At 34.8% G+C, this 13,279-nt stretch overlaps 1 protein-coding gene across 1 annotated transcript in view; it reads right to left on the reverse strand.

Annotated features, from left to right (window-relative positions):
- Positions 1–13,279, reverse strand: part of LOC150095406 (TBC1 domain family member 30) — a 366,057-nt gene that overhangs the window by 274,782 nt on the left and 77,996 nt on the right. Inside the window, exon 2 of the mRNA XM_090410388.1 lies at positions 5,825–5,952. Coding sequence (XP_090266514.1) covers positions 5,825–5,952 — 128 coding nt within the window. The remainder of the gene's footprint in view (positions 1–5,824; positions 5,953–13,279) is intronic.

A 13,279-nucleotide genomic window follows, 5' to 3' on the forward strand; every position in this document is an offset into this window, starting at 1 on the left:
CAAGTTATCTATACATTTCTTGGTCTCCATCCTCTACATTCCCTGGCCTGCAGCAGCACCTAACCAAATATCTCATTCTATCAATCTCCACCTTACACCCCACTGCTTCACAACCAATGCCACCCCCCCCCTCTTGTATGGACATAATTCCTCAGCTATCAACAGCAGCACTCCCCTTCCCTTCTTGCCATTACTATCCTCGTGTAAAACATCATATCTTTCCATTTCTATTCCTGTAGATATTCTTATCCAACCATGTTTCCCTTATTCCAACAATTTTCAGGCAAATAAACTCAATCAATGCAACAATTACATCTTCCTTATTTCTAATACTCCTGGCATTCACAAATAAGCCGTTAAATTGAATGATATAATCACGTAATCACAAGAAAGATATTTATTTAACCAAATATTTCGGTCTGGAAATAGCAGACCATCGTCGGTGGTATTACAAGAACAGTTTAAAAAATATACAAGCTAGAATACTAACAATAGATCGTTGAAATTAGAACATGCCGCGTGATGTTATATCACTAAGTATGAAACGAAATATTTTGAAGTAGAAACATGATTGAATTTGCTATTAAAAAAAAAAAAAAAAAAAAAAAAAAAAAAATTAATGAGTAATCTTGATTAGGCTTTCCCATATTTTTGATATAGATATGCAGTCATTACGATTCAGGTTGGGATGATGGAGCAAGGCCTCCACGCTTTCCTTGAACAAACGTTCGAACCTATAACGGGATCTATGTAAGAGGCGCGTTTTGGACCAAAGGATGCTGTGGTCAGTTTCAATCCTGTGTTGAGCCAAACCAGACTTTTCAGGTTTATTGTGAAGAATGGATGATTGATGTTCTTGGATTCTTTTTTCAAGAGAACGTCCAGTCTGTCCAAAGTAAGAGAGATCACAGTTGCAAGGAATTTGATAAACTCCAGGAAGAGATAAAGTTGAGCGTTTGTCTTTAGGAGAAGGAAAATGAGAAGACAATTTGTTAATTTCTCATTTTCCTTCTCCTAAAGACAAACGCTCAACTTTATCTCTTCCTGGAGTTTATCAAATTCCTTGCAACTGTGATCTCTCTTACTTTGGACAGACTGGACGTTCTCTTGAAAAAAGAATCCAAGAACATCAATCATCCATTCTTCACAATAAACCTGAAAAGTCTGGTTTGGCTCAACACGGGATTGAAACTGACCACAGCATCCTTTGGTCCAAAACGCGCCTCTTACATAGATCCCGTTATAGGTTCGAACGTTTGTTCAAGGAAAGCGTGGAGGCCTTGCTCCATCATCCCAACCTGAATCGTAATGACTGCATATCTATATCAAAAATCTGGGAAAGCCTAATCAAGATTACTCATTAATTTTTTTTTTTTTTTTTTTTTTTTTTTTTTTTTTTTTAATAGCAAATTCAATCATGTTTCTACTTCAAAATATTTCGTTTCATACTTAGTGATATAACATCACGCGGCATGTTCTAATTTCAACGATCTATTGTTAGTATTCTAGCTTGTATATTTTTTAAACTGTTCTTGTAATACCACCGACGATGGTCTGCTATTTCCAGACCGAAATATTTGATTAAATAAATATCTTTCTTGTGATTACGTGATTATATCATTCAGTCTTATGTCGCAAGTATCCTTAAAACAACAAGCCGTTAAATTGTGAATGAAGATATTTTATATATTATAATACTTCATTCATATTTAACTTATGACATGGTGGATTAAGCAAGACTTGTAAATATTATTTATTAGTCTCTTGCTTATAATATGTTATTCATATAATTGCTTTGAGTTTTGTTTGTTATTAATTAATTATATAATCTTAGGATATGTATTTGTAATAAAAAAGACTCTATATAAAAATTACATTCAATTTATTTATTTAATTCTGTAAAATTTGTTATAAGAAACTGTGTGTATATAAATTTAAATGTACCTTATGTGAACCGTGATATTTTTTTGTTATTTCTATAAGTAAAGGTAATTTTATGGAATTCTGCTGATGAGATTTGATTGGCTACTGACGGAGAAATGGAGTTTATTTTAGTTAGCTCGTGTGGAGAGCGTGAGCTACTGTGTATAAAGAGAAAAGCCAGTTGATATAAGCTGAACGGGTTATAACCGAATTTTGGCGGGAAAAGGAGAACGTAGTTGACTGGAAAGAAAAAGTAAAGAGAGAAGCCTTGGAGAGAGCATAGAGATCGGTAGCAAGTGGCAGAAGGGGAATTGATATATGCCGTAAATCGACTAGGAAAGGACCAGGAATTAATAGGCATTTTGAATTACTTCTATGGGAGTTCTGATACTGCGATAAATTCCAAATGTTTAGTGAAAGAATAGTGCAGAACTGAAGTTGATACATAGAAGAAAATAAGGCATTAGTAGATAACTTAAACCAAGTGCATTAAACAAGTGTGTATTTCTGTGTCTATAATTCAGTTATTATAATGGAAGATTTCTTTTGAATTGTGTTGCCATAAAGTAAAAGTCAACAAGAATTTCAAATAAATGTGCCTATGCGAATTCGATGTGTAGAAGCTGTAACCCGGTAAGAGTTGTCCTTTCTATAACCTGTGTGAAGCAATAACACTTAACTCCATTGGATATATTTTGACCTTAGCTGTGGTGTTATATTAATTAATGGTAGGATGTAAGATGTACTGAAGTACTTTTCCCTCGAAATGATAAGTGCTATGTTGTTCTATTAAGTGTTAGCTGACTGAGAGAGAATATAGAGAAGCCTGTCATAAGATTAGTTATTGTAACATTTGGAAAGTTAAACTTTTAAGAACTATTCTCAACTTGATTGACTGAGCATAAAGAACTGAAAAATGAATGATTGATAGTTAATGGATTGTAATTATTCTGAATACTTTAAATTGACCTAATATATTTATGATTTAATTCATCTAATTGGGTAGAGAGAACTATAAGAAAGAATTACTGATGCTTTAAGAATTAAGAAAATGTTGACACTTCTTAATTCTTAGGTTTGAGGATTATGGCTAATGTCAACATTAGCCATAATCCTCAAACCTAAATAAGAAGTTACTAATATCTGAATATGAATTTTTGTAATTATTCAATTTGATAACCTTTTGCAGATAGTTATACTTGAATGTATATGTTGTACTATTCCATATTAAATGTTTTCTTTTGTTGAGTTAAACTTGGTGTTTGCCCGATTTTCTTTCATTGTACCACTCATAAAATTAATCGGACCTTTGCAGAAGCCTTAAAAGCTATTAATAATCTCGGCCTGAAGATAAAGTGATAATATAAGTATAGTTGATGATTGATTCCTCTATATTATTTAGACTCTGAATATAGGGTGGCGCAGTATAATATAAATTTCTTTAATAAGTTTAATTTAATCCTTTATCCAAGTGTGAACAAACAAAGTTTGCGCCTGAAAGTATCTTCAGGACTGGGGTAAGGTAGTGCAACACCAGGCAACTCGTTGCAAAGGTGGAGGAAGCTCCCATCACTCCTATCTCAGTATCTCCCATAATGCAAGGCACATCTCCTTGCGGATATGTGTAATGCTATGCATTAAGGCAAGGACCACTACCCATACCGGTTTCGACCTTTATTGAGGTCTCGTCAGTGGGAGCCAGGCCCAGTAGTGGAGATACAAAGGCAGAAGCAATGAGAGGTCATCCTAACCTATAGAAGTTGCCAAAGGGTGTGCAATCTTATTATAAAATTACTCTGGATTCAGAGAAAGATGTTGAGAGTTTATTTTTCACTTGGTTAGACTATAATAAGTTTAGTTTAATCCTTTATCCAAGTGTGAGCAAACAAAGTTTGTGCCTGAAAGTATCTTCAGGACTGAGATAAGGTAGTGCAACACTAGGAAACTTGTTGCAAAGGTGGAGGAAGCTCCCATTACTCCTATCTCAGTATCTCCCATAATGCAAGGCACATCTCCTTGCGAATATGTGTAATGCCAGCCACCTTTGCAACGAGTTTCCTGGTGTTGCACTACCTTATCCCAGTCCTGAAGATACTTTCAGGTGCAAACTTTGTTTGCTCACACTTGGATAAAGGATTAAACTAAACTTATTATAGTCTAACCAAGTGAAAAATAAACTCTCAACATCTTTCTCTGAATCCGGAGTAATTTAATAATAAGATTGCACACCCTTTGGCAACTTCTATAGGTTAGGATGACCTCTCATTGCTTCTGCCTTTGTATCTCCACTACTGGGCCTGGCTCCCACTGACGAGACCTCAATAAAGGTCGAAACCGGTATGGGTAGTAGTCCTTGCCTTAATGCATAGCATTACACATATCCGCAAGGAGATGTGCCTTGCATTATGGGAGATACTGAGATAGGAGTGATGGGAGCTTCCTCCACCTTTGCAACGAGTTGCCTGGTGTTGCACTACCTTACCCCAGTCTTAAAGATACTTTCACGTGCAAACTTTGTTTGCTCACACTTGGATAAAGGATTAAACTAAACTTATTATAGTCTAACCAAGTGAAAAATAAACTCTCAACATAAATTTCTTTATATTCAGGTGAGCATCAATCAACAACTAACGAAGAAAAACAGAATTTAAAGAGGTAAAGATAAGACTAACAAACCAACAAAAATGGAACAGTCAGTTAGGTGGGATGTTCCAACAAAGCATAATAATTTATTTCTTGGTCTATAACCAGTCCTACCCATGCCGCCCCCTCACCTGTGACTTCTCCACACTTGTTATTTGCTCATCCTTACTCTTTTTCTCATGTGCCCCTCCCCAGACTCACTACCCCCCCCCCCGATGTATTCCAAGCTATTCCACTCTTATGCTGACCATCCCCATGAATGCATTCATTACTGCTTTCAGAATTCACTCTTCTTACACTGTCTTCCTGACCTCCCTGTTCAACTTGCATTTCTGTTCTCACAGTCTTGATTTCATTTACACTGGTCTCACCTAGTCCACTCTCCTGCTCATTTACATCATCTCTGACTTCCACTGATACCTTGTTTGCATCACTGATTGTATTTCCTTTTACCAGCGTCTTTCCCGTGACTTACTCCAAAACAATTAGATACTGTGCTCTTAAACAGTTTCATCTGTCCCTCAAATTCATCCCATACATTCACAACTGTACTCCTTTCTCTTCACACATTTCTGCTAACATTCCATTCAAGATCTGTACTCTCCACCACAACTCATCATTGTCATACCTGGGCAATATGCAAATTACTCTGCCAACTACACTGTTGTCTTTTATTCTCTTCAATAACCTCCTGATATCCATTCTTGCATTCTCGTTCCAACCACAATCACTAAATCCCTCACATGTTTACCTCTCATATCCAACACCTCAATCACCATTTCAGCAATCATTCCCAGTATTGTTCCATCAGACAGGCTCACTTCCACATTTATACTTTCTTTTCCTTCTTCAATCAGTCTGTATTCACAATCACATTTTCCACACTTATATTCTCAAGCTCACTCTTCTGGTCATCATTCTCACTCTTACACCCATCACTGCCTTTTGCTCTTCATCTGGTATTCTTCACTTCCTGTTCTAGACTTTCATTCAAATCACTGTAGTCCATTAATATATCACACTTTCTGCAGACCCTTATCCTTTCACTTCTTTTGCTATTTTCTCAACAAACATCTCATTGCACATACATACATATTACACTCCTAACAACAGTCCTGATAATAGGACAAGAATTGTAGTGAAATAATTAAGCTCTACATTTCATATAATGATATGTCATAAAAAATGTTTCAAAGAAAGTAACTAAAAAATTAAAACTGCTTTCAGTGCATATTAAAAAAACAAAAAAGGTAATTACCCGTTTTCGAAAATCAGAGGGAATTCCACCTTCAAGGCGTGCCACCATCTTCATAGCATCCTGCCATTGACTGAAAATAGCATCTCCACCAACAGGACCCATGCCAAATGAAAAGTCTGTTGAACTGCCTAAAAGAATTTACAAATTTTAACTTGATATAGTCTATTCAAATATTCTTTGAGAGTATAATAATAGACGGAGGCAAATTTTTTTACATGGGGCATATAAATTAACTTTTAAAGACTGTAAAGCAAAATCTGAATTACAGATAGTTGGGAATGCTAAGATTACATGTAATTGAAAAAACTATTACAGATATGTAAAATGCAGTAAGGATAATGGATATGAATTAAGAATAACCAACTCAGTTTTTAAATGATCCAACTATGGATGATGCATTCACACAGTACGGCATGTCTGTGTGAATGCTGGTTAGTTAGAAAAGAAACACTGCTTGAGAGGCAAGCTTTACCTAATGATGTAATACAAAAGAAGGAAACTGCTGATATCTTAAATCAGCTTGGAGGTAGGAATGATATCTCCTTTGGTGGCAAACAGGTGTATGTAAGGGTTAAACAATCCACTTGTGACCATCTTTAATGAAATACTGAAATTGGGAAATATATCTTCTAATTAGAAATTTAGAAGTTATTCTAATTCATAAGGGTGATTCATTACATAAAGTGAAGAATTAAACTTGTGTGTTATAGACAATGTACTTCAAAAATTAATTAGGAAGTGTATCTAGGACATTCTTGACAGGGATTATATATATTGATCAGGGCTGGTTTCATTTAGAGGAGATTAATTCGAATCTGTTTATTTTTATTTAGGCATGTGACCAAGGTAATGGCCATGATGTAATTTATTTGGATTATTATTATTATTATTATCATTATTATTACATGACAACTCCAAGGAGTCCAAAGATTCATCAAGGGTGGGCATCCACTCCACAACTCTCCATCTCCACCACTCAATCCACCAACTACAGCAAACAGCTGTAGTTGGTGGATTGCCCACCACCACTAGTATTTTCATACACAATCACAAACATCCATGCCCATGGCAGGATTCAAAACCTGTAGCCTTTTGGCTGGAGAGTGGATACGCTTGGCCAACCAGGCCGGCATCATCAAAGTCTTCAGATCATCCAAGTCTTTAATAGCATTCCATGTAAGAGCTACTGATTAAAATGTGACAAATACAACTATTGATAATTGCATAGTGATATGGGTAGGAAATTGATTATAAGATAAAAAGAAGTAATGAGAAGGGAGTCTTTTGCCTGGTGTTAGACCATTTCTCATTTAATAAATTCAGTAATGATTTTGTGCAAATATTAAGAGAAATTCTCTCTCTCTCTCTCTGCTGATAATGTGAAGCTGACAGGATAGGCAATTGTTCAGATGATCTAAGTTCTTTACAAGGTGAACTAAAAAGATGAGAAAAGCAGACAGGGAAGTAATGTTTAAATTTAATGCAAACAAATGCAAGTGTATGTGATTTGGTAAGAAAATCACATACACTGAATAGACAGGCTTTTTCTAAAATAATGTTAGATCTTTTAGAAAAAGCCTGTCTATTCAGTTCAAGATTTCATATTGGAAAGACAACTAGTAAAGGTCAGCAGATTTATGCTTAATTAAAAGAGCCTTCACTTGCATGAAAAAGGAAGTTATTATTGTCCCTTTATATAGGGTGTCTGGTCATGCCATTATTGGACTATGGCCCATATTAAAGTTTCTAAAGGATGTTACAAAAACAGAGTATTCAGAAAAGAATAATTAAGTGTGAAAGGATCGTATCAAGATAGTTATGAGAATTAGCTGGCCAGATGTAATTTGATTAATTTATATAACTGGAAATGGAGAGGAATCATAACTAAAGTTTATAAATTTATATATTAATTTATATTTAATTTTTAGAAAAATTTAGAAATATTAGAAATATTTCTAAACATTTCTAATTATCATTTCTAAATAATATTTAGAAATAAATTATACATAAAAGAAATACAGGTTTGTTGCATTTAGCTGAATCAGGCTTAAACTGGATGACATGATAAAAAGATAGTAAAGAGGATTAGAATAAATACACAAAGTTAATTTTTTACTGTCAGGGTAAAAAATTCATGAACTAGTCTTCTGCAATGGGTTATGGAAGCAGTGAATTTTAACTTTAAAAAAAAAAAAAAAATCAGTTATAGCTAAAGTATTAATTAAAATTTGTATATAAATATGATGAGAGAGAATAAAAGAGAGGGAGGATAAAAGTTAACGAGAGAATACAAAGCCAGTGTATATATATGTTAAAATACTAATAAATTTTATACCTGGTTTTAATCCTTTTCCCAAGTAAGCAAAACAAAGTTTTGCACATGAAATATATTCACATCAGAGCTACTTGTATATAGAGGCTAATACTAAGGCAAGTGATGTGAAGTCATTAGCTTCAATATATACAAGAAGCTCTGACATGAACATATTTCACACGCAAAACTTCATTTTGCTTACTTGGGAAAAGGATTAAAACCAAATATAAATTTCTTGGTATCTAACGTATATTACGTTAGATAGGGAGGATAAAAGTTAACGAGAGAATACAAAGCCAGTGTATATATATGTTAAAATACTAATAAATTTTATACCTGGTTTTAATCCTTTTCCCAAGTAAGCAAAACAAAGTTTTGCACATGAAATATATTCACATCAGAGCTACTTGTATATAGAGGCTAATACTAAGGCAAGTGATGTGAAGTCATTAGCTTCTATATACAAGAAGCTCTGACATGAACATATTTCACACGCAAAACTTCATTTTGCTTACTTGGGAAAAGGATTAAAACCAAATATAAATTTCTTGGTATCTAACGTATATTACGCCCAAGGTAAAAAACTTTCTACATATATATATATATATATATATATATATATATATATATATATAGGTGGTGAATTTCAAAGAACACGTTTGCTGTAATTAATCAACAGATGGTTTAATGCTGTTCTTTTCCCCAATCTCCACTTATCTCCTGGTGGAGAGCCAATGATGTTAATGAAGACAACAATAATTAAACTCATTGTTGAAAGTTTTTCCACTTGGTTATTCTATGAATTAAAGATACCAAGAAATTATATACTTGGTTTAATCCTTTATCCAAGTGTAAGCAAACAAAGTTTGTGCTTGAAGTATTTTCAGGACTGGGGCAACTCGTGGTAAAGGTGGTATGACTTCACATCACTTGCCTTAGTATCCCATAATGCAAAGCACATCTCCTTGCAGACAGGTATAATGCTATGCATTATGGGAAAGGTCACTACTCCAGGCCGGTTTCGACCTTTATTGAGGTCTCATCAGTGGGAGCCAGACCCAGAGGTGATACCAAGGTTGAAGTAATGCAGAAGACATATTTTCATATACGAGTTGCCAAAAGGTGTCACACCTTATTATTATAATATTCTGGATTAGAGATAGTTGCTGTTGAAAGTTTTTCCACTTCGTTATACTATGAGACCTCAATAAAGGTCGAAACTGGCCTGGAGTAATGACCTTTCCCATAATGCATAGCATTATACTTGTCTGCAAGGAGATGTGCTTTGCATTATGGGATACTAAGGCAAGTGATGTGAAGTCATACCACCTTTACCACGAGTTGCCTCAGTCCTGAAAATACTTCAGGCACAAACTTTGTTTGCTTACACTTTGATAAAGGATTAAACCAAGTATATAATTTCTTGGTATCTTTAATTTATAGTATAACCAAGTGAAAAAACTTTAAACAACTACTATCTCTAATCCAGAGTATTATAATAATAAGGTGTGACACCTTTTGGCAACTCATATATGAAAATATGACTTCTGCATTACTTCAACCTTGGTATCACCTCTGAGTCTAGCTCCCATAAGTTTTTGCCTTAGGGAGCTTTTGAGAAACTAGGGATTTGAATCTGTTGGGGTGGCCGGCATTAGGGCTCCCTTGGCTGATGCTTTTCCTGGAATATGAGCTATTCTACTTGGTGGTAGGGGAGCCTGTCACTGAATAGAGTCACCGCTGAGTTAAATGATCACTCAGGTTGCTCATTGTTGAGTGATCGCATGAGTTTTTGGAGAGGTAAACCGTTCTGGTAACAGGGAACTAGGTCTGGATAGTGACCCTTCCCATAATGCATAGTATTATATACATGTCTGCAAGAAGATGTGCTTTGCATTATGGGATACTAAGGCAAGTGATGTGAAGTCATATCACCTTTACCACGAGTTGTCCTAGTCCTAAAAATACTTCAGGGACAAACTTTGTTTACTTACACTTAGATAAAGGATTAAATCAAGTATATAATTTCTTGGTATCTTTAATTTATAATAATTAAACTCAATATAATTTTGTTTTAATAGATCAAAAGAATTTGAAACAAATGTAGGAGTGAGACAAGGCCTCAGCCCTCTTCTCTTCATCATAATAATGGATGAAATTTTAAAGCATGCCAAACAAAAAATTCCACTTAGGATACAGGAAACTGAAAGAAACCAGGATTTCACACATAGCTTATGCAGATGATGTAGTGATTCTAGCAAATACAGCCGAAGATCTGCAGTACAACATCAGCATTTGGTATGAAGAAACAAAGAAAAGGAATATGACCATAAATATAAATAAAACTAAAACAATGATCATATCTAGAAATCAACCAAAACACATAATAAAAATAGAGAACCATCAACTGGAACAAGTCCACACCTTCAAATACTTGGGATCATATATACAAGAAGATGGTAGAACTAGACACAGAAATTAACAGCAGGATAACTGGGGGAACAAAGCTATTCTATGCAATGAAAGGCCCACTCCTAGAAAGAAGTCACCCGAATACCAAAAATGGAAGTATACCGTTCAGTGTTTCTACCAACATTAACATACAGTTACGAGTCTTGGTGTTTAACAACAGGAAACATAAATAAACTACAAACAACTGAAATGAAATATCTTATGAAAGTGGCACAAAAAACAACACTAGAACGAATAAGAAATCAAACTATAAGAGACAGCCTTCAAGTTGCACCTCTGAACCAATTCATAACACAAACCCAAATGAGGTGGTTTGGGCATCTTAATCGAATGGAAGAAGGAAGAATAGCAAAAACTGTATACGAAAGTCAGAAAATAGGAAAAAGAAACATAGGCAGACCCAGGAAAGGTTGGCAAAAGGAAATTAAAAAAAAATTGGAAAAGAAGGGAATTAACTGGAAAGAAGCAAAACAACAAGCCTTGGACAAGACGACATGGAAATCTCTTTGGCAAAATCTCGACGCTTAAAAGCACAAGAGATCATAGACGAAGGGAAAAAAAACTGATTATAGTTATTTGGAAGTACATAATCCATGCCAACACATACATAAGAGTAAATAATGCCTTCTATTCTAGTTCAGTCCATAAGAGCATCACTTCCTAGTTTTGTTTTAACCCCCCTCCCAAAAAAAAGGTATCACAGTAGGCAACAGATCCTTGAAGATACCAAAAGTTATTATAATTAATTATTGCTATTATTTCAATTTCTCCACAACGCTGAGAACACGTCAAGGGAGATGTCTTGTAGGTCACACAATACCTAGCATATCTTTATTTAAAAACAAAGTCAGAAAATGCAAATAAGCCATTTTAATGATTAAAATGGCAGTTTAAAAAAAAAAAAAAAATCTGAAATTTGACAATCTGAAAATAAGCTATGATTGATGTTACAACCCTCCAACACTCAAAAATTCTGTACATCTACCAAATAAAAATGACTACCAAAATTAAAATAGGATGCCAGAAAAAAATCTTAATAAATATATTGTAGTTTTCCATTTAAAATAAAGAGTAACCAAATAACTCACTTTTCATCAACTGACATAATTGATGAAAGTGAGTTATTCGCAGAATACATAATTATCCAGCTAGAATTCAATTTGATGATTTCACATGGAATGATCCAATGGTCACATGCCATTCTTATTCCTGCAAAGTGATGGTGTTCTCTTCAACGATGCTATTATTCAATGTGACAAATTAACCAGCCACCTTAGTAATATGCACTTATAACTTTCTACTATTAATTAGCGATTCACATACTTCACTGATATTACAAATATAGTTAGTTAATTCGATAAATTACATACATACATACACATGCAGAGTGTTTCAAATTAATGTACCCATATTCAGAACAATCTTTAGAGAGAACCAGTAGATGAAATACCTTCAAACTTGGTAGAGATTTTTACAATAAAAAAAAAAAGTTGAAAGTGACTGATAGAGAAAATAAGGTGCTGTGAAAGAGTGAAAATTACATTAAGGTGAACCAGATTATTATTATTATTCCTGGCACCTCCAAGGAGTCCGAAGACATCGCGGGAGGACACCTACAACTGTCTCAACCACTACACCGAACCTCTACTACGAATCAACGCCACCTACCACCTACCTCCACCACAACTGGTATTCTATGTCTATAAATTGCGCGTGTTCTGATGATATGTGATTGCGAAATGATTCCAAGTCAATGACAAAAGAAGTCATATGATGATGTTTCGCTCATTTCATAAAATACTGTGATACAAAAAATATATCATACAGAGCTGACTCTACTGCAAGGAGATCAAGATGACTGATGGAGTTACGTTCAATGTGTTAGCTTTTATGCACTAGCAATAACTGATACTGCCACACAGCATCATCTACAGTGGAATGCAACTAATCTGTAGAAAGGTTTCACATGTCATATGAGATTTTGTCTTTCAAATCTGCCAGGCAAAGAACTTTGCCCCAATATATCATGCTCAAAAGCATAGTATATCAGGACAGCAATACTATTCTAATTGGTCTGCTCAACTGCAGTTGCAACATCTTCAGTCATTTGCAGAATTTCGGATTTATGCCCCCTTCCTGGTTGGAATTTCAAACCTGTCTCTTCAAATCAATGCATCGCACTCATCTGGTGTCAATGGACCTTTTTGTAAAGTCTTTAGGCGTCTGTACTCGCAAAGTACTGCTGCAGCATTTCACCCCCTCCGTTCCTATAGAAATAGGCAAAATGAGACCTATCACACAAAGTCAAATGACTATAGCGTCAGTCTCACTCCTTCTTTTATATCACCTTACACTCCCATGGTATACAAAATTCACTATATTTTCTCACTCACAGCAACATATTTGCCCTATTGGTCATTTTTTTTTCAAATTTTTATTTTTTAATGTCAAAATCTTCTTCCCCGTGATTTGGCTTTTGAAGGTATTTCATCTATTGGTTCTCTCTCTACAGATTGCTCTGATGGGTACTTTAATTTGAAATATTTTGTATGTGTGGTGGCCTGAAAAAACTGACACCAAGCTAGGTAAGGTACAAGTAATCAGTGAGACAACTGGGAGTAACCCCCCAGGTGTCCGGCTTCACTGATTACTTGCAGGCAATTAACCAT

Source organism: Typopeltis vanoorti, chromosome 20 (assembly GCF_054136105.1).
Source record: "Typopeltis vanoorti isolate ZY-2024b chromosome 20, IOZ_Tvanoo_1.0, whole genome shotgun sequence".
Classification (NCBI taxonomy): domain Eukaryota; kingdom Metazoa; phylum Arthropoda; class Arachnida; order Uropygi; family Thelyphonidae; genus Typopeltis; species Typopeltis vanoorti.